Genomic DNA, 22535 nt, shown 5'->3' with positions numbered 1-22535 from the left:
AGGGTAGGGTCCTGCACCTAGGGAGGAATAACCCCAGGCACCAGTACAGGCTGGTGGCTGACCTGCTGGAGATCAGCTCTGCAGAGAAGGACCTGGGAGTCCTGGTAGATAACAAGTCGACCATGGGCCAGCAATGTGTCCTCGTGGCCAAGAAGTCCAGTGGTGTCTTGGGGTGCATAGGAAGCATGTGGCCAGCAGGTGAAGGGAATTTATCCTCCCCCTCTACTCTGCCCTTGTGAGGCTACTTCTGGAGTACTGTGTCCAGTTCTGGGCTCTTCAGTTCAAGAAAGACAAGGAACTACTGGAGAGGGTCCAATGGAGGGCAACAAAGATGATGAGCAGACTGGAGCAGCTCCCTTATGAGGAAAGGTTGAGGGAACTGGGTCTGTTCAGCCTGGAGAAGAGAAGACTGAGAGAGGATCTCATCAGTGTTTATAAATACCTTAAGGGCAGGTGTCAAGAGGATGAGGCCAGACTCTTTTCAGTGGTGCCAGGCAAAAGGTTAAGTGGCAATGGGCACAAACTGAAACTCAGGAAGTTCGATCTTAATATGAGGAAGAACTTCTCTACTTTGAGGGTGGCAGAGTACTGGAACAGGCTGCCCAGAGAGGTTGTGGAGTTTCCTTCTCTGAAGATATTCAGAACCTGCCTGGACACAATCCTCTGCAACTTGCTGTAGGTGAACCTGCTTTGGCAGGGGGTTTGGACTAGATGATCTCCAGAGGGCCCTTCCAATCCCAGCCATTCTGTGATTCTGTGATTTTATGTTATGGAAATTAAATAATTCTTCCCTAAATTCTAGTTAATGTGAACTCTAGTTCAAAATTACAGTCACAATGCAACAATTAAAGACAACTGAAAGAAAACTGCAAAAACTGCAGTAGCTGCTGCTTTCATATGTTCCATGCACCTTGAATTGTTTAGCTCTTGGTTATGGAAGAGACCCACTGCCTTCTTCGGTCAGCCTTGGCTTTAAATGAAGTTGCCAAACACTGCAGACAAGTGGCTTGAAAGTGAAGGAACATGGAGACAACTGGGATTTTTCAGAAGAGCCATAGGGGATGTACAGCCAAGAAAGCAAGGGCTCAGTCTGGGATCCTACAGACTTCCAGACTACTTTTGATGCTTGTTAGATGGGATTCACACGGCTTAAAAACTGACTCTTGATGGTTTGGGGAGGATCTTCTGTGAATTCGGCACAGGGGTTTTTCCTGGTTTATCTCTCTTGTTCCACTTGAAGCATTGGGCTTCTTCACCATTTGTTAGTGTGTTTGTCTGTGATACTGATCTCTCCAAAGTGGTAGTTTTCAGGTACTGATATCTCTTGTTAAAAATATTTTATTGCTGCCAAAATGTGAGGGCTTTTTTTTTATTTCCCTTAAATGAAATTTTCCAATAATAAAATCATTCTTGCCCAGGTAGAATAGCAAATAGTGTCAAATAGTTATTTATTAATAGTGAAGGTTGTGTTTACTTCTCAAATCTGTAATAGTGTTTGTCAGTTCTTTGTTTCATCTGTGATATTGGATTTAAAAGCTGAGTGGAAGAGGGGAAAGACAGCAAAAACATTTCTCTTCGTCCCTTTCACAACATGTTCTGTGCTTTTTATTGCTTTTATCCTGTAGGTTTGTTGTTTGCTTTCTTTATATGGCTTAGTGGTTACTTGTGCAATTTTTGCCTTTTACTTTTTTACCTCTTTATTGCTTTGTCTTTTCCTAGAAAGTTGTCTTTTCTCTTTCTAAGATGTTAATTTTGTTACCAATCCAAACTGTGCGTTTGTTCAACCTGTTATGTATTTGCAGTATGGAAGCGACATGAGCAATGTTCACTTAGGCTGTAATAACTTTATGAAACCCATTGCAAGGAAGTATTTATTCATTAAGAGTTACTGTCAGATTCAGAATAAATTCTCCATTCTTAATGTGGATGCAGATTTTTGGATCTTCAGTAAATGCAGATATCCACCAAGTTCTACTCTTATTTTAATTTAAAAAAGAAAGACAAACGTGAACAAAATGCTAATACCCTTCTTACTCCCATTTCTACTGTCTTCAGAGTTGTTCTGCATGTGTAGCACTAGCAGATGGTATTTGCCAAATTCACACTGAATCCATACAGGTGTGGTCCAATGGGAGCTCCCCAGGGATGCCTTTTGTAGCAGGTTGTTCTCTTCCACAGGAGACTGCAAACTACACAGGCTCACTAGTCCAAAACTGTTTGGTATCTTTTCCTATTTCAGTCTCTACCAACAGAAAGAAACTGAGTATGACTTGTTCTCTACAGGTTGCTAGTCACAATCAACCCATATCAAAATACCTTACTCACTGAAGGGTAGTGGCAGTAGGGTTTTATTTTATACGTGGCAATGAATGAGTCGGTATGCAAGTCCTTAGTCTTCTCTTCTCCCTCGTATTTATGTTGTTACACAGTTTTATGTTACATTTAATTACCTTTCATTTTTTAGATACATGGACTGTGTGGGTCTGTTCCTGGAGAGCTGACTTCCACATTGTTTAATATTTTTCCCTTACAGACATTTAACTACATTGTTTTCTGTGTTAGTAAGTCATCCAATAATGTATTTTCATGCTCTTTAGAGAAAGCTGAACTGAGTATTTTCTTCAGATGTAAATATTTTGTAGGCTGATGTAGCAGCTTGTCATATGCTGTTCTGATTTTTTTTTTTCCCCTCCTCCATTTTCTTTGCTGAGAGCTGAAGGCTATAAACTAACCTGGGTCAAGATGATGCCTGCCTAATGGCTGCGTTTGTACAGCTGTCCATCAAGTGCTTTTGTGGAAAGATTTCCCCTGTACCTACATGGAAACAAATTTTTGATTGGCAGAATAGTTTTTTGTGACATTTGGGCATAACATCATACGTATGTCCAGGACAGCAAGGTAGGCATCACTGGAGTATTGTTAGGCTCAAAAGAGGCAAGCAGTGGCCTGTGGCTGAATAGATCTTGGCAGTGGCCTCAGGAAGAATATGTACGCAGTGCTGGTGGAGGTGAGAAACTTGCTAGTTCCCCTAATGCTTTCTGGGATGATGCTACGGTAATTGTTAGTGTAGCCATAGGCGTGTAGTAACCCAATGTTCAATATAGCCTCTGTCTTTTGCTTCGATGTCTCACCAGGGTGGGTATACACAGACCTGCTGTGGCAGAACACAGGGTCCAGGCTGCAATGGGGACCTTTCTGGTAACTTCATCTGTACACTACACGTTTTGCACTTCACGTACGTCCATGTAATTCCACTCATTTCATTTTACTGTTGTTATTAGTGCAATGGGCCCTTCTGTGTGTATCGGCTGGTGACAAGTACTTGCTCATTCAGGGATGCTTTGTTTTTCACTTCTTTGAAGCTCAAGAAACTGGCATATGAAAAAATAATGAAGTTAAATTTTGTCATGGATTTCTCCAGAAGAGTGAAGTAGTGTATCAGCTCATATAGTCCTGGTTACTTGCAGGTTAAATCTTCTAGGATCAAGCTCTGAAACAGGCTGAAATTGTGACTATCAGACAGGAAATGTTCAGTACAAGATGCTGCAAGAACTGTGCTTTGAAATATTTAGTGCTGTCCCTCATGGTTAGTAATTTAAATACTTTTAGAGTATAATGAGTATAATTTGAGTTAGATGGTGCTTCTTGGTAAATTTGGGTTTCTGGCTTCTTTAGTTTTATTCTTGCTACTCTGATGACAGCACTTTTGCATGAAAAATAATACAAAAATTTCCTGTCCTTGTTTCTTTGTAGTGTGCTTGGAATACTGAAGGATAATATATTAAATCTTTGAAAGTAAAAACCACACCAAAAAACAACCTTCATTGTAACAAGCATCTTGTAGCTGTTTTTCTAAAGTTTTGGTGATGCAACAAATGACGACTTTGGAGAGGAACATAAATGACTAAGTAAATGTACTTCTTCAGGATGCAAAAGGGAAAGTAAAATTAAAGACAAGGGGAGGTTTGAATGTACTGCTACAAACTTTGCTTACCCTCCTATCTCGACTATGACAGCACTGCAACTCCTGCTTAGAAGATGGCGAGGTTTATCACCTGAAATGGAAGTACAGAATGTGAAGAAACAGCAAACCCTCCCCAGAAGACTGACCCATAACCATGTAATATCAAGAGTATGTGGTTTCTGTGCACAAATTCAGCATGTGTTGCATGGATTGAAGTGTACTGCACAGCTGGGCAGTTTCTTCAGGGAAATGGAGAAACAACCCTAACACCTAGCCTAGCTCTGGAAAGATCAATACATGTAAGGGATCAGCATCTGCTTTAGCAGGCTGAAAAACAGATGACTTAATGCTACAGGAAAGTAACATTCAGCATGAGAAAAAATGGAAACAGCTAATACAAAAAGGCCTAAGAAGATAATTACCTGTCACAGAAGTTGCCTTATGCATACATGTTGGCCATCATGGCTAGGACGACATGGCTAGGTGAAAAGCAAATGCAATCTGGAAGACTGTAAGTTTTTGTTCCTCTAGAACTGGAAAAGAGTGGGACAGTGAGTGGCTGTTGTGATATCCACAGGGGAGCTGAAAGGCCATGTTTGGAAACAGGTGACTTGTGAGATCACTAGTAAGAATGGAGACTAGAGGTCCCGGCTGGAAAGGCTTTGGGTGTTTTTTTCACTCCAGGACTTGTCAGCTGTGTGCATGAAACTTCACTGACGAGAAACCAGTTCTGTTGATCAGACCACAGGGGAGGGTGCGTGGCAGCAACACCTGTTTTTTCTGTGTGCTCTTCTCATGAGCTTTCCAGGTAGGGCAAGATTTGGCAATGCTAAAGGATCTCTGAGGTTGTATCAGAGCTTTATTTCATGTAGTCCTCACAGCGCTCAGAAGAGAACAGTTGCATAACCATTAAACAGAAGCTGTGTAACCTAGAAGGAATTACCAAAACACCTATTGTATTATGCATCTTTTCTGGTCTAATTATATAAACATGCTTTATTATTTATAAAAATGCATCACTTCAAAATTTAGCACTGTTTCCTTTCCTTTTTTCTGCACTACTAAATTTTGCTCTTAAGACTTTCAGAGCTGCATTTTGAGCATACAGATTTAGAACAGGACTGGTCTCAAGTGGCACTGTAATATTAAATATTAAATAACTGATTCAAACTGCAGCCAAGAGGAAAATCAGATGACAGTCAAGTCTTAAGCCAGAAAATTTAAGAAGGCGGCAATAAAGATTCCTCAATTTATCATGCCTTCTATTTTGCACATCTTAGTGAGCTGTGCATAATTGTCTTCTTCCTCAAATAACTTCTACTTAACTGTAGTGCAGTAACTATTTACCATTTGCATCGTTGCTCCAGTCTAACTCAACAGCAGTACCGTGCCAAAAAGGGCAAGAAGATTTTTTTCATTATTATTAATTTATTTATTTATTTGACATTCTTTATATTCACTTGCATCTGGCAGGCTTTGCGGAAGTGCAGCAAATTATGACTACAGAAATCTTGGGAGGCAGCAAATTGAAGCACTGGGGCTACTGCGTCAACCATATTGTCACACTTGCAGCTTTGAGACTAGTTATCACGAATGAAGATAAGCAAAGATTTAGTGGAGGGTACAAGGTGTTCAAAGCACAGTTGCACTGCTGTCTGGTTTCTGAACCAATTGAAGGTATGCCATGGGGCCATCCTACGTGCTAATTGTATTTCTGGTCTGCTCCATGTTTGAGTCTTCAGTGTATTGGTCTGTCATGGTCTGAGCACATACAGATGTAGGATTTAATAAATCTCTTAGTTTATTTTAAAAGAGCTTTATTAGGTGAAGAAGGTCGTGAGATTGGAACTTAGAGTAGAAATTCTTTAGGAGATCTGTCTGAAAATTTGCAAGTGAAAACGTATGTCCAGGCTGAATGCTGAGACTCTCCCACCTGGGTTATCGGATCACCTTCCCCCTGTCTTATTTTGAGTTCTACCTGGAAAAGAGTTGGAACTCTGATTTTTCTAAATTTCTTAAAAAGCTGATGTCTCAAAAGAAGGTGGCAATTTGTTGTTTTACTCTCCTAGTTAGTGACGCAGGCTGTGAAGTATTAATAGTCATCCACCACAATTCCCTAGCAATCCTGTGGAATAGCACTGCTCACTGCTTGTGTGTGTTAGGGCTTCGATCAGGGAAGGCAAAACATCCAGAAAGATTGCTCAGAGTAAAACACAGTAACACCTGAATTGTCAAGTGCCTGATATAAAAGCACGGTTTTGTACAACTTAGCTACTGTAAGACTGAAGTCTTAATACTGTGAGATCAACACCTGTGATACAATGCAAAAGGTTTTAAGTTTGAATTTGTGAGACCATTAAATGTTTGAGGTCGTTTGAGTCATCCTCGTACATTTTGGATGGATTAAGCATTATTTTCCTGTGCTCTGTCTTGTATTTTTACATAGTTTATTGCCTAAAAAAATATTATCTTTGTGGGGATTTTTTGTTGTTTTAGGGGAGAAGGGTTCCTGGTGTTTGTTTTTAACCTAAGTTGAACCAAATGTTCAGAGTTGGTGGGTTTTGGGATCATCCTTTAAATATCTCTCCTTAGACATAACCACCTAGAAGGAAAACATACCTCTGCCTATGTTAGGAGCAGCATTAATTGGTTAATTGGATGAATTGGTCCCCTTGAGTGAATCAGAAAGTTGAAGGCTCTGGTACTGTGTTTGGGGGAGCAGAAAAATGCAATGTGGAGATGAAACATGGACTGCTTTAAATCACAGTGGTCATGTGGGGAACTTAGCAGTGCTTCCCGTTTAAAAGAAATATTCGGTATTGTTTAAACTCAGTCTCAGAAATGCTCCTTTGAGCACTCTTAACAGTGAATATACTCTTCACAACCGCAGGAAATCAGTGCAGCAAAAATAGTTTTCAGTCTCAGCTAACGATTGCAATAGCCCAGCTATGTGCTTGCGCAGTTCAGTCAGATGGTGGGGATTAAAATGCAGAACAGCTGCATGATGGCAGTTCAAGCCTTCTCACCTTCTCTAGAACCTAGGCCTGCACCTGTGGAGTTTGCGTTAGGCTTGGTTTGGCTTTCAGCACAAAGCCTGAGCCCAGAGGTCTATCAGCCACTGCTAGGAGTTGAAGAGCAGGTGACTGAGAAGAGGAAATCTGAAATTTTGCTGAAGTTAATTTCCATGGGAAAAACTTCAGGAGCCTGCAGTTTCTCTGAAAATAGTTTTCAGAGCCAGAAAACAGGGTTCTTTGACTGCAGGCAATGTTCTGAGCCCATGGCTAGTTGCTAAATATGAAGGGGTTTTTAATATTAACAGTTTTGAAGTGTGGCATTCTTACATTGCTGTTTGTGGTCCTGACTGCAGCAAATCAGTGGCCAAAGCATCTCTGTAAATAATAGCTACAATTCTGGAAGCAAAATGGCTGTTACGTTTTTAACATTGTGCTTTTATTATGTTTCACATTTGCTTGTCAAAAGTCAGTTGGGTAACTTTGGATCCTTGCACACCATTGTTGGGCAGCAGGCACTGGTTTGGCATCAGAGCCATAAGGGGTGTGCGCTTATGGTGGGGAGGGCTGTGCACTGCCAGGGGCGTGCTGCAAAGCTGGGGGCTCTGCAGGAGTACCTGTGTTCACAGGCTGGCCAGCCAGTCCTACTGCAAAAGAAATGGAAGAAACAGAAAACTTCAGAAGCAGAGAGGCCTTGTGCCTCTTCAGCCTTATTCTTGGAAGAATCAGCCCTTTTTCTGGGAGAGCAGCCATGCTGAACTCACTCTGCTGGACAGGAGGTCCATGGTGAGGACAGCATCTTTCTGACACAGAGCACGAACCCCTTGTGGTGGGCTCTGCAAAATAAGTGTGCGTGTATAGGGCGTAGAGGGGTGCTTTGCTTGAACGTTGTTTGAACAATTTTTTTTATTTGCTGAAGTTTAATTTCACATTTCAGAGCAGAAATTTGGAGGGAAATTTTCAGGACAAAATTCATCAGTGTGATGAAGGGAACCTAGTTAGACATGCGCATGAAATCAGCGAAGTACCTGCTCAAGTATGCACTTAAATAGTTTTTGCTGAATTAAGCATGATGCGGTATACTGGATTAGTTGACAGAGGCTCTCCAACTTTTCAGTCTTAGTGTTCTGTATCATGCTGAAGCATCTTTAAAATTTCATTAGCAGCTCAAAGTTAAAAGGGTTGAGGGGTTAAGAAACTAACTGTGCTCTGGATCAGGAATGCACTGGCCTGTTAAACAAGAGCAGTCAGATCCGTTGCTGCACTCTTGAGGGGCTATAGAGCATTCATTTTAAGACTATATTAGAAAATAATTTCTTTTTTTTGTTACTCGAGTGACTTTTTAGCTTGACTCTTTGCTGCAGTGTGTCACATCCATATTTGAAACACTGGCCTGGTAAGCACCAGCACAACCTGAAGGATTTGCTAGAAGGGCTATGTGTAAACAGGTTTGATCTCCCTCATTCTGAGCTCGAGCAGACCAGACGCAAGCCTGGTTCAATCTGGAAGTCTTGTAGGCATGTTAGTGCAGGCCTAAAGATAATCTCATAAACCCTATTGCAAGCAGACAGATCAAGTCTTCCAGAACACTTGTTTCTTGAACACTTTCATTTGGGTTTGCTGGATTTAAATTAACCTAAAAAGTCTTTGAAGCAGCACGCTTTGTGTGTATGTGGGTCATTCAAATTTTATGTCTCTCTGTAACTGGCTGGAGGAGTGTTTCAAGTCTGAGGGCCGGAGCAAATTCTCACAAAACAGAGCAGCTTTAGCTGTCATCATCTTTCAGTTAAATGTGAATTGATGTGGTGGTCGCCCACAATGGGGTGCTTCACCTAGTGGCCTCCATTGTATTGCTTTAATAGGGCAATAAGTATTGCTGGGGGGAGAGGGGAACAAAAGATATCTTAGTACAGATCTTGCTTTGCTTTTCCTAGTCTGTTGGGTTCTGCTGCTGCTGCTTTAGAAGAGTTTGTTACTTTCCCTGCTACAGACAACGAGCTGCGACCCAAATGACAGCTGTCCCTAGTGGCCTGGGGACCTTCAGCCTGAGCTGCTGATGCTTAAGAAGGACCTTGAGCAGGATATCAGGAAAGCTATTAGAAAGGGTTAATGCCACTGGCCAGATATCTTCCCTTCCCTGGGGTCTGTGACTATTCAGACTGTGCTCAGGCTAAGGGCTTTTTCCAGCCATGAGAGTTGGGACTATTACGTAGGACAAATTAAAGTCCTCTCTTAATCAGCTACCACTTTGTGAATTCAGTTGGGAGTGAAACTTGGTCACCTCACACTTAAAAAAGGTGTCCTTCTCTTCTATGATGTCCTGTGCAGAGAGAAAGCACATTTTGCCTAAGTTCCCAAAATACTAAGGTGGTTTGGACACTGGGCTATTACTGTGAGTGGGCGTAATTCATACTTTTAACTGTTTCCCTCCACTTGCATCTCTTCATCAGTGGGATGCAGTGAGACTCAAATAGAGGGATAAAGAAGTATATACTGTAGATTGTGAATGTTGGATTTCATTAGAGTTCTTGTGGCAAGAGAATTGAGAGTTCACCTTTGGAGGAATCTTGCTGGACAAATCTGCATTGCATTAAACATATCTGTCATAACTTCTGGCCTTGTCTGTATGATTTTGAGTGAATAATGCAACTTCACAACCTAGTTCCTGTCCCTTTCCTCCCTGTCCTTTGTCCCAAGTCATGGAGTATTTTCTGCTACATAAAACAGCTTCACAATAAGAGATGGTCCTACACATGACAGCTTTGTGGCTAACAAACCCTTCAGGAGTGTGTGAGAGATGTGACAGAAGAGAAAATTGAAGCTAGGTTTTCCAAAGCCTGGCAGATGTTCTTACTGCTAGGCCACCAAGTAAAAGGGGCGGCTGAGGGGGAATGAGGTCTGCTCATACGCCAATAAAATATCAACAGGGTTTTAGGTTATGGGCTCGCTGCAGCAAGGTAGGAAACTGGGCAGAGAACCGGGTGCTAATTCAATTCCCGATGTGTTCAGAGGCATAGTGATCTATGTGTGACCTTGTGCAAAGGATTATTGGTGTATCAACCATTACATTTCTGATAGCACATAGCTGACAGTTACAGATAGACTCCTTGCTTTTTTCACTCTACCACTGAGGCTGATGGGAACAAAATCTGTTAATTTTGACCATTTGTTATATGTATATTTCTTCTGACTGTAATGCCTCATAAATGTCACTCACTCTGTAAATGGTCTTAACTGTTGATTTAGTTTAATGTGAATTTTATAGATCTCAATATATGTTAATTTGTAGGTAACAAGCATCTAGTTATGTCTTTGTCTTTTTTTTATTTTATTTTAAAAAGAGAGTTACAAATGAAATATCTGCAGTTGTTAAGGTCATTGGTGTTAGCAGTTCATGTGCAACATTTACTAAAATGTTGAACATAGTTACTTAGCTAGTTAGACCAGATATATTCACTTACTGTATAATAATAAATACTTTAATGACTTAAAATTAATTGTCTTCCAAACCTTCTTGTGTTCATCTATTTGACCTTGGCAAGTGGATGTTTTGCTGTTAATTGCAGCAATAAATCATCTGTAAATAGCAGTAAAACAATGGGGGAAACTCCTTGGACTTCTTTGTATGGGATTAAGATTCCAACTGGGGTATTGAGCTGGCAGAATTTCCCTTTGAAGCCCACAGAAAAGGCAGCTAGCTGCCTGGTACAGAGCAGTGGAAAGTCCTTTGTAGATCTATGGCCTCCTAAGTTAGCTGATTAATGATGATAAACATGCTGGGGGCCAATTCTGATTTTGCTTTGTTTTGGCTTTTTCTTTATTGCAGTTTGACCAAGCCAGAAGTTTGTTGAGTAGCTTTTGTGGATGTTTTTTTTTTGAGCAAATTTTTTATACCAATATTACTTTTTTTTAAAAGAAGTTAACAATTTGACTAGCTTTGTCCGTCACCCAATTCTGAGCCTTGCTTTATTTTCTGATGCTCAACCCAAGTAGACTTGTTTGGCAGGTTAGGGAAAAAGAGAAAAGATGACCAATAGCATATATTCTCATGTACTTGTGTGCATGTATCACCTTTGTAGCATTTGAACAGTTGGAGCAAGTTGGTTGTCTTTGGCAGACCTGCATAATACCTGATGGCTCTTGGCTCTGAGGTTTTTCTGAAGCTCCAGGAATTTTCCTACAGGGCAATCCATGGCTTTAGCATAGATCTACAGCACTGGCAGCAGTTTGCCAGGTGGGTGGAAAGCTAGATGGGGAAATTGGTGTTTCTGAATTTGCGTGTTTCGGGAAAGGGCCTTTTTATTTCCCCTGAGGTGATAGCTGCAGCAAATGTTGCAACCAGAATCTTACAGATCCCCATGCAGACTGGAGAATCCCTGAGACCCACCATCTAAAACTTAACCATTAACATATTTCAGATACTTTAGACTGCCTTTGAACTCCTCTGTGGAATATTGCATCTCCCAACAGCAAGCTACAAATGTCCTCAAATACGTTATGAATTTTGCTTGGAGAAATCTGAAATAGAGGTGATATTGAGGGGATTTTTAAAACAAGAAAATTCTTTGTGAGGAATTTATCATAACTACTCACACTCAGGAGTCAAAGAAGGGCACTGGGAGTGCTCAGTGGCGAGATTAGGTTAGACAGTTTTTCCCTCCTAGTATTTTTATTTTCAGTGACAGCCTTCAAACTTTCAGTAAATGAGGTATGTAACCTTGAAGTTAAATGGCAGGTTTCCTAGCTGTAGGACTGGCCTCATGAGAAAATTGTTACCTAAATAAAACCTTCCTTCATATTGCTGTCCTTGCTGTTTCTTCCATGTGCATGATCTGAAGATGTCTACCAGCACAACAAATATTTTGCCTCCAAGAACTCTATTTTTGCAGTATCTTGAGGAAACCGCAAGCATGAAAGCTGCGAGCTGTGTTGCTAGTGTGACTGAACCCTTGAAGGGATTGGTATTTGTATCGTATCAATTGAATAAATCAATCTCTGCAGTGCTGTGGAGGCTGCAGGATAAGAGGGAGTTTCTGTTCAGCTGAAGTATCATGCTTTAAATCTCATTGATGTTCTTACACTCTCCTGTACTCAACCTGTCAGAGGGTTATTTATGTATGACAGAACTTTCTTTCTACATACTTGTAAAAGTAGCTTTGAAGAGGAAGGTTTGGATTAACCTTCTTTTACATAGGAGCATTTTCAGTTTTGAAAGCATTCCAGTAATGTCTGAGCACGCTTCAGTGCCAATTAACTGTAAGCTAATAGTTTTGCTAGTGGAGAGAAAGTTGTAAGAGCTGTAAAATATGTAATTGAAGGTGATTCACACTGCAGTATTGCCTCACGCTAAGGAAGCTAAATCTTACCCTGCTATAAACGTTATGAATAGTACCTCACTGGTGTTTGTCAAGCATGTTTGTGTAGTCACTCCAACCCTTGGAAAAAAAAACAGGAATTCCTCTAAGAATTTACACTGCATGAGGTTTTGATTTTATTTCCTTATAGTTCCATTGACTCTTCTTTCCTAAGCCAGTAATGGGTATAAAAGATAGGAAGATACTATGTATGTCTTCTTTTATTGGGGAAGGGAGAAAGACATAGAGGAGAGGCTGATTTTGGTATTAAATCTCCTGCTGTCTTTTTTTTTGTTATTTTCCATGGCATCTTGATCCTAGCTTCTAGTTTACCCCTATCTGAAAAGAAAAACTAGAAGCCCAGCAATTATTTCAGGTGTACTTGGGAAAATGTAGAATCATCTATGTCAAGGAAACTTTTGGAAGCGGACATTAATTGTGGAGATATATCTGTATGCAGATTATATATATCTGACACAAATGTACTCCTCAAAACCAAGAGTGAAGTGCTGAAATCTGCTAAGCGAATTTCCAGCTTATTGTGGATGATATAGCCTTTAGTAATGCAAACTATTTAATGTGCAGCACTCTGAGGTCACCTGTTGAAGGCTTAATATAATTTCTTATTGTCCTGGTGCCTAATAACAAGTGAACTTCCCTGCAGTAGGCGTGCGAATTGTCCTCTGTCCTCTACGGTCCTGCTAGTTTTCATGAAACTTATGAAAGCTTACTTATCCTTGAAAATTTGTTCTTTCCTGTCATGTTTAGGTGAAATTAACCACTGTTTTCAGAGGGCTAATGGGAGACTGGGAAAAGCAGGCAGATGAGCACAATGCTTGATAACAAGTTGTAGACAACCAGACCAAAATTTTGCTTCAACTTCTGTTAATGTGACCAGAGTGTGGTGGTTTGGGAATGCTATAAGAAATTGTGTTGAACTGTGAAGTATGTAAACCTGGTATCCTAGAGTTAATCTCTTGTACCTTTTGCAGGTGGAGATTTACATTTTACCTTTATATATTTACCTATGGAGTACGGTTCCTGAAAAAGGTAGGCACTTATATTATTATGCTTTCATAACACATCACAGATTTGTTTGAAGTCTTGTATAGGTATAATGTAAAGCACAGGCATAAAACTTACGTTCACAAAGACTAGAAATTAAAATTTAATTTGCATTCATAAAAGGAATTGCTACTGGCATTGGTAAGGAATCTAAGTTCTTATCAATATTTAAATGGGGTAAAAAAAATGGGTATAGCAACATGCCTAGTTCACTTTATTACTTTTCATTATAGGCATTAAGCTGGCAGTAAGGCTTACCAAAGTATTAATCTCAATTTCTGCATCATCCTTGTTTAAATGCATCTGGCAGAGCTTGCTTTTTATTAACAAACAAAATCCATTAATGTTTTATAAATGCTATTTTTTGCCCATTCTTTGTCTGATGTACTGTGGAAAGAAGTTTCAGTGGAGTTTCCCATCAATGCTGTGTTTCTGGTGATTTAAGTAGAGAAGGGTGTTGATAGCTTCTAAATGCCCAGGCATAGGTCTATTAACCTTGCCATAGACAGTAATATGTATTTATGGTGCAAATTGTTTTTACAGTGTGACTAGTTCTCAGAGCTTTTGTGGAAGTCGGGCCGTATTTGTGTAATTCTGAGAGGTGAAATTAGGGGAATGTGTGGTCTCAGTGTGTTCATGTAATCTTATCTTCCTCGTTTGGGACAAAAATTTGACATGAGCAAGTGTATCCTAAATGTTTCTGGTGCTTTGTAAGTTAAAGTAGCTATTAAAAAAAGTTCTCAGCATTTTTATGGTTATAATTCTTGAGGCTGTCCCAGGTGCCAGGCAACTTGGTGCCAGCAGGACTGATGATGTGCCTATGCGGAGAGGGGACATCAGAGCTGTTCTCAGCTATTGAGCAGTAGTCAGCCCCAGAGGAAGTGTGTGCACCAGTCCTCCAAACGGACCAGAGCAGCATGTAATGTGCAATCTCTCCCTGCCTCCTTGAACACTTACACTTTGTGTGTACTTCATCCATTAATATGCTCTGTAGTCATGATCTGATATTCTGTTTTCTGCCTTTGCTTCCGTTCATGTCTGTGGTATGAAATATGAGAATGATTTTAGTAAGCAGTTGTCACAACCTAAAAGGTTACTCGACCCGCGGGGGTGTAGAGATTGCAACTGTGGGTTCATGTGATGCTGTAATACATAAGAAGACAGAGGCTTTATCCTCTGAATTTCTCTAGTTTATTCCAGATTACCACAAACACTACAAAAATCACCATTAGCAAGTATCACAAAATCACTACTAGAAAGCATACCTATGATTAATAAAGCGAATCTCTTTCAGCACAAAGAAAATGTCTGTTCTAGGAAAAACTGAATACCACCGTTTCTAGAGACTAAGAAGAATACAGTAAATGCACACTTCGCTACAAGCCATTGTGAGCTCTTTCTAAAGGCTGAGTTGACATGCAAAGTGCAGGGTGTCTTCTTTCCAACTCAGCATATTGCTGCAGTTTGAGGAGGGCTGGCTGACATAGCATGGTTGTTTGAACAAGGTATACCATTGCTTGCTTAACAAGGATCAGTTGTGTAATTTTGCCATAATTTTAACTTTCAACATGTTTAATTTTGACAAAGAGAACTTCTTCATTATGTAATGTGTATGTATTTTAGTTACTTATTTTTACACAGTGTTGTAAATCAGTCTTGCAGCACTTTATGCTCTTGTCATTATTCCAGTGATCTGATTCGTATACTTGAGTTTTTCATATTGCAGTGTACATAAATTAGAAAAACGATGATTATGATTGTATTTATATTTACACCATCTCCCTAGTAACACGGTGTAACTAAAAGAAAGTACAGGCTTTTTGCTGTTCATCAAACACCAAAGATTTTGCTGGGTCCACTTAAGAGGGAAATCTGGGTGTACAAGGAATAAAATCCAGACCCCAAAATCTGGAGGGAGGCACTGCTTTCAGAGCTTCACTACAGTACCAAAGCAGATAATCCTTTTTAATTTGTCTTGGTTTTCTTAATGGAATAATTGCAAAGAAACACTTCATTGCTTCCTTAGGAAGCTAGTGAGAAAAGGTAAGCATAATAAATTCTCTTACAAATTTAATAGAAAGATGTTTCCTTCAAAAAACTTTTTTTGCCTGGAGAGAAACTTCATTTCATAGTCAGCAGTGTCTTGCTGTGCTAATGCTACAGTAGCAACCTGCATCCTTTGAAATAACAAGGTCTGCTTAAGACCGTCCCTAAGATACCTAGTGCGTAAGACTGATATGGATGATGAGTGAGCCCAGGTGCAATGACAGTCCCGACCGGGGCAGTTCCATCACAGCAGCACGTGCTGCCTTACTGGGAGAGGCTAAGAGAGAGTAAATCCTACAGATGTTCCTGTTTTGAAAAATGGATTATGCCACCAGCATACCACCGCATTGGAAATACTCATTTTGACATTTAAAACCTAAGCTAATGCTTAGTTAATACATAACTTTGGATAGTTGGATAAGGCATTTTGTTACAGTATGTCTTTCAAACATCCAAATGTAATAAGAATATATTTTTGAAAGGGAAACTGCATTTTGATGCTTTTCAAATGAACAGAATCATTCAAGGTTGGTTGGTTTGTCCATTTCTGGATAGTTAAGATCCCTGATTCGAGAAAGCTGGTTTTGCTATCTTGAGTGGGAACTGCTCCTTATTCCTTGGTCTTATGACTTTTGCTCTCACGAGGTTCTCCCTTTAGAAAAGTGAACTAACTCAATTGTACAAAAGGCTCTTCCTAAAACACTTTGCCCAATGCATTGCCTCTTTTATATCTTTTATGGTTTCCTTGTTGGCTCTTGAGTTGCCAGGCAATAAAATATGCTGACTTCTATATTAATTGTCCTTCCCTCCCAACTTGACCTAGTCTCCTTGCAACTTGCCGCTCCTTTGCTTTGCTGCATATGTTGCTGACCTGATGGTTTTTTGTTCATATTTGGCGCTCTTAAATGCACCTTCCTTAGTTTGAGGGTGAAATTAATCTTTACCTACAAGACTGGCATGGAGCCCGTCAATTACTTAAGCACCACTTTGAGCTAGTTTTGAGGTCCTTTGCTTTGTGCTGACCCTTTGCTTAGGGGTGAATTTCACTTTCTGCATTCTTTCTGAAAACACCTTTCTCGTAATACCCACAGCACACAAATCATTGTTACTTTGTCTTCTACTGTCACCTTCCTTATTTGCTGCATAAAGCAGCATTACTGCATCAGTGCAGTATCAGCAGAAGGGTGGATGTCTGTGTTTCCTTATACCCACCAAATCGCCTGAGGAAGATCTAACTAGGGTACTCTGCCAAACCACCATTCTTGCAAAAAAATGTCATTAGGTCTTTGGTGACTTTGTAGAGCTGAGAAGCTTATCTGGCTTTTTGGGAAGACATGTCCAAGCTTAATAAGCAGTAATTAGTTAGTAGACTTATCAACTCTGTTTGCTTTAGTTCTGACAGTGTGATATTGTCAATGTGGCGCACGTGCCGATGTTAATTTATTTTTAGAATGCTAGTAACTAACTGCATTAAAGTTTTACATTTGCCTGGCTGGAGTATCTCAGAAGGAGAAAGAAGCCTGGGGTTTCAGCTTGGATTTTCGCTTCCCTACAGAAGCATGTGAAAGCTAATAAAGCTGTCATTCGGAGCAATCATAGCTCTCTAAAATACTGTGGCAAGCTAGTTTTTGTTACTGTCAATGACTGCAGTTAATGGCTGATCTAGATAAAAGAAATTTCTGCACCCAATAAAGCAACCTGTAAGTCTTCGTAGTAACAACTGCATGTGATAGGATGTATCAGTTCTTTTACCATGCTATAATTGCTGGAGATTAAAAAACTTTCTTCTCACTGAAAGCTGTGTCTCTTTATCGAACTGTTCTCTTGGGTTTTGTCTCTTTCCAGTGACACATGTAAAGTCATAAATAAAGTAAAAAAATCCTACTTTTGTTGAACAGTATTTTCAAAAAATCTCAATCCACGAGGAAAAAATGCCTGACATAAAGCTTTGTCTTCAAAGTTTGCTCTGTTGCAACAGAACTTATCAACCTATATGTTTTAAATAAGTTTTTGTATTAGCGGTGTCTGCAGGGCGCTTAGATTGGGCCATTTTGCTGAACAAAGTTCACCATAAACTTGGGAAGATCCTTTAGGGTGGGAAGGCAGAGGATTGGCAGTATGGTGTCCTGCACGTGGCTATTTGTTGTAGGCCATGATATCATGATTAGGTGCTGATACTGTATATGATGGTTTTTAGGAATGTAAAATGCACAATAACTCGTGCTTCCACCTTCTCTCCCTCCATCTATCCATGTGGACATCTGCTTTCCACAGCCCCTGGATCATGCAATAGCTGCTTCACAGCACTCTCCCCCGCCTCCTGCCAACTCCACCACTGAAATCTCAAGGCAGGAGACCTTTATGGAGTTTGCAGTGGTCTTGTCCTTGGTGCCTCCTAGCTCAAATGGGCATATGTTGTCAACTTTGCCTTCGTTGTGATAACATGTCACTCTTGAAGTGATATTGTATGAATGCACTTCTTTCTTATAATGTGTACTGTTGATGGCATACACCATATCTAGCTGCTTTGATTGTTTCCCTTTTCTTGGGCCTAAAGAAACAGTAAAAATACAACTTCTGCCATTGGTGTCTGCCACCTTCAGTCAAGAGGTGATTTTAACTGCAGGGTGCAGCTGTGTGACTGGTATGTCTTACAAAGATTTGCAATATCAAGGAAATACATGCCCCTCTCAAGAGTTACAGTGAAGTGAGAGAATTAAGTCTTTGGTCAGAGAGTAGAGAAGGTGAGACGGTTGCTTTCTTACACACAACTGGACCACGCTTGGAGGAATAGCTCACAGCCTTCCAGATACTCAGCCAAACCATTGTATCACCTACAAATTATGTCTTGATATGTATGCATAAGAGACTAACAGACTTCAGTAAATTTTTTACCATAGAGTTATTAGTATTTAATTATCATATTGGACATTCCTCCCTTCCCCAGCTCCTGTGTGCTTTCAACTTTTTTTTATTTTTTACTCTCCTTTGCATCAAAATAAGTAAATGAATATTGCAGAGCAAGGTATAGTTTTATTAAGGGTTTTGCTGCCATTGTCTCTAGCTAGTAAAGTAATTAATGACATTTCAATGTCAAAGCATGTCAAAGATGAAATTACTTCTTTGGTCTTGGTTTCTTTTTAAATGTTCCGTATAAATTTTTTCTGCTTCTTAAAGTCCTCTCTAACTTAACACATTCAATTGTAGCTATCTTATTTATATTACCAAATGGTGTAATAGTGGGATGAGACTTTCTGCTTCCTGGTCTCTCATTGTTGAAATGAAATGTACATTTGTCTCTGTTCTTCCAAACCAGAACTTCCAATTTGATAAAAATGAACTGTTAACTTTCTAGGTAATGAGTATAAAGCAGATGTTGGGAGATTGATGGGTTTGTCACGCCACTCGAGCACCCCATAGCACTGTGTGTTTCAGGACATGCCCTGCAGTGTGGTGGCTAATGCACTGAGGGGGTGAAACAGGTCATTGTAATTAGGAATTGGAGTCACCTCTGTCATTTCTGATACTTTATGAGAAGAGGGGATCAATGTAAATGTAGGTTAGAGTTCAAGCCAGTTCACTTTCTACCTCGAATATTACAATTTTCAAGGGCAGATTTGGTAGTGAATACTCTTCTATTTGAGGAGTCAGACTGAGACACCAATTTTCAAAGAGAAGGTGAAGCTTTCTTTCATTACTTTCTGACAGCGTCATTACTCGCTGCTTTCCACAGCAGATTTAAATGATCTGGGGCTAAAGAGTGAGTGGTCCACAAAATCCTTTCATGTAAAGCATTCATCTTCCCATCCACTCCTTTTACCTCCATTCTTGGCAAAATGGCAAATGCTAGATGTGAGCATCCCATCTTAGTTTTCAAGCTTCTGAAAGAGATGTTAGGTCAAGCCTTGCTACATTTTGGTCGTATGAACTGAAGCCAGTCCTTTCACCTAAGTGCTTCATCTGAAGTGAAGCCTAAATTAAAATAGCTTCCTATTTCTTTTAAAACACCCACAGACTCTCCCCAGATTAAATATCTACTTTGAATTTTTTTTTTTATTTGCCTATCTCTCACTTTTCTTGTAATTTATACGCATGAAACCAGAGTGTGAAGTTTGCTTTTATTTTTATTTTTGTAACTCATTTCCATGGTTCTTCTTTTTAAATTAATTAGTGAAAAAGGTGATTTTATTTTGTTCTGTATGGTATTTAGAAATATGCATACAAGATCTACAACATAAATGCCTAGAGTAGGTGATCTTAAATGTAGATCTTACAAGTTCTATATTCACTCTTTTGTTTGCCTAACAGTAAGTCTGAATAAAGACAATGACAAGAAAATATCTAATACAAAGCTAGCATTCTTCTGTGGGTGGTACCAGAGCCCTAGTAGCATTGGAAAGATTTTCATCTTCATAGGTAATTAATAAGATAACACTAGTTAATGGCTTAAAAGACCTATGTCCAAGTTGATCTGTGAAGTGATGACATTGACTCTTACACAGAGGTATTTGGCCTCAAATGCCATCATCACTGTGAAGCATGATTATGAAAGTATGATATGGCCCTAGGTCTTTCTAGGAGTTGGCATAATAACCTGCATGCAGAGCAGCATGTTCCTTTACCCTGGTAATAAATACACTACAGCATTCTTTGTATCTTTATAAATCACTTTATTTGAAGCATAAAAGATAACTATCCAATTATATTTCTGCTCTGATCATGTATATGCAAACTCTTCCCCTTTCTGACTGCAGCTGAGATTTTTCAGCACCACCATTTGTTTCATTTGCATGTCTACAAAACAATTCCTTGCAGAGCACCACCCCAGTATTGATGCCAACTAGACATTAAGTTCCAGTGACATTAAATGGACTGCTTTTCTTATCGCTAACATAGGAACAAGGTAATGTTTTTGTTTTCTTGAGTAATATTTGCATTTAAATCAATGGTGGCTTGGCTCATTAAGAGTTAATGGTCTGATTGTGCTCCCATTAAATGGAAAAACTAGCATTAGCTTCGGTGATAAAGAAACAGAGTAAGGAATTCAGGATTGGCTTGTTACGTGCTTGCTGATCTTCCTGCTAAGCAGTATCTGTATAATGCTGTGGAATGAAAAACCTTTACAAACATCTGGAAGCAGGCTTCCAGGTGACATATGGTGACTTTTCACATTCAGTTTCCTTCCTTTAATTGCCCATGAAAATTACAAACTCACAAAAGAGCATGAATTCCCTGCAGTAACAGTCTCCTGAAGTCTATATCGAGACTTGGGAACCTGAAGTTGCATGTAGGTATCCTGCTGGGAAAAGGACCATCTGCCTGTATAAACAAATAACTTCTGACTCGTTCTTTTTCAAATTTAGTGTTGAAGTAAGGCTGATGATATGAGGATGCTGTGGCTATGTTTAAGAAATGCCAGGTGCAACAAGCTTCTGTATGTATGCAGCTGATTGGGTGTCAGTTCTGCATCTCCCTTCTTAGAGTCATCCCCTACAACAGAACTGTCTGCCGTGTAATTGCAACTGCTAGTGGTGCAGATAGATTGCAAAGCAACAGGAAAGCCATATTGAAGTGTAAATTTGACTCCAAAAACCTACTCAAGTGACATAAATGTATGGAAGGCAGCTAGAAAAATAGCAGTGTGGTATGGAGGGAAAAAAACCCCAACAGGTAGAGCTCCTCTTCTGCTGTTATGAACATTCTTCTTTCTTGAAACCATAGGATGTTTCAAAAGAAGAAAATGAAGTACTTGCCCTCGTGTGTGCACTAGCCACTCAGCTAGCCAATTGCTGTGTGACAGCAGGAGATACTCTGTTAGTAGCTTACAGTTTCTATGCGCACTTGGCTTCCTAATGCTTTCTTGTGAGTGAGTGTCCTTCGTTCTGCTGCTTGACTGAGTTGGCATGTTCTTTATCTCTTTTTGGAGTACAATAGCAGCAGAAATACATGCAGATGTTACAGCCCTTGGAGAGTAGTATAGCATTGGTAAATACCATTTTGAATTGCTTATAGTCAAGAATTTTAGAACCTGAAGTCAGACCACCTTCATTTGAAATACAAAAAGAACTTGTCACTTCATGGTGTGGTGACTGGTTTTTTGACATCATTTCTGTATTACAGTTCACCTGTACCTCTTGACTATTGAGATTGTTAAACTTAGAGGAAGTAAATAGTTGTTGATACACACAGCAGCTTCATAGAATTGTTATATTTGGGGAAACAGGCATCTCTGTAATGAAGATTGTGAGTTCATATCCCTGTGGGAAATAAGACTGGGACACAGGAACAATGGGATGTTTACATGGAGTGGTGTCTCATTTGTCATTCTAGTTTTGGAAGTTTCCTACTATTTATCTTTCTATCAATTTTGCAGCTATTTTGGTATTGAACTGTTTAATAACTTCACTGTATGCTGTGTCTTGCCTCTCTTCTATCACTAATACTTCGTCTTCAGTTTTCTTCAGAACATCCTGAGTCTGTTCTGGATGCAATCATATGTTCAGATGTCATCAAATACGTCCCCATTTATTTTAGCTGTTAAATAAAACAGTTTTGAAAACACCAGCATACACTTCCTCCTTCAAGGAAATGCGTGTCTCAGTTTCTGGTCACTAAGCTGATAGGTTGGTGATTGCTTATTTTAGTCAGATTCAGGACCTAATAAAATGCAACTGCTGTCACTCAGTTTGCTCTGATTAGTCATGATAAGATGTTTTGAAGGACCTCCAAGAGGTGGTGGACTCTTACTTTTGGCCAAAGTAATATTACAGCTCAGATGCTCCCAGAAAATTGAGGAGTTACTATTAGTGTAAAATCACTACAGCACTTCTGTGTGCATTATGCCATTTAATCTTCTTTCCTCTAAATGGAAACTTTTCTTGAAAGACAAATAGGTGAAAACACACACTGCTGGTATTATCCCAAAGGTATTTCCAGTGTTGGAATATTAAGGTTGAATTGAGTCACTCTTACTATTTTAAAGAGCAAGTAGTTTTCTCTATTATGAAAGACATGTTTCATAGTACTCTGTTCACCTGTTTCTTTCTCAGCTGTGTAGGGTCTCTACAGGCTCGTGGGATGCTGAGCATACAGTAT

The 22535-nt window shown here is 39.7% G+C and overlaps 1 protein-coding gene across 1 annotated transcript in view; it reads left to right on the top strand.

Annotated features, from left to right (window-relative positions):
• Positions 1-22535, top strand: part of LOC104161428 (ceramide synthase 6-like) — a gene marked incomplete at its 3' end in the record, with an annotated part of 71256 nt that overhangs the window by 18251 nt on the left and 30470 nt on the right. The window contains 1 exon segment of the mRNA XM_009699872.1: positions 13322-13379. Within this exon segment, the coding sequence (XP_009698174.1) occupies positions 13322-13379 (58 nt within the window).

This window comes from Cariama cristata, unplaced genomic scaffold (assembly GCF_000690535.1).
Source record: "Cariama cristata isolate BGI_N322 unplaced genomic scaffold, ASM69053v1 scaffold3285, whole genome shotgun sequence".
NCBI lineage: Eukaryota > Metazoa > Chordata > Aves > Cariamiformes > Cariamidae > Cariama > Cariama cristata.
The sequence above is the reverse complement of the archived record's forward strand: the minus strand, read 5'-3'. Positions and strand labels throughout refer to the sequence as shown.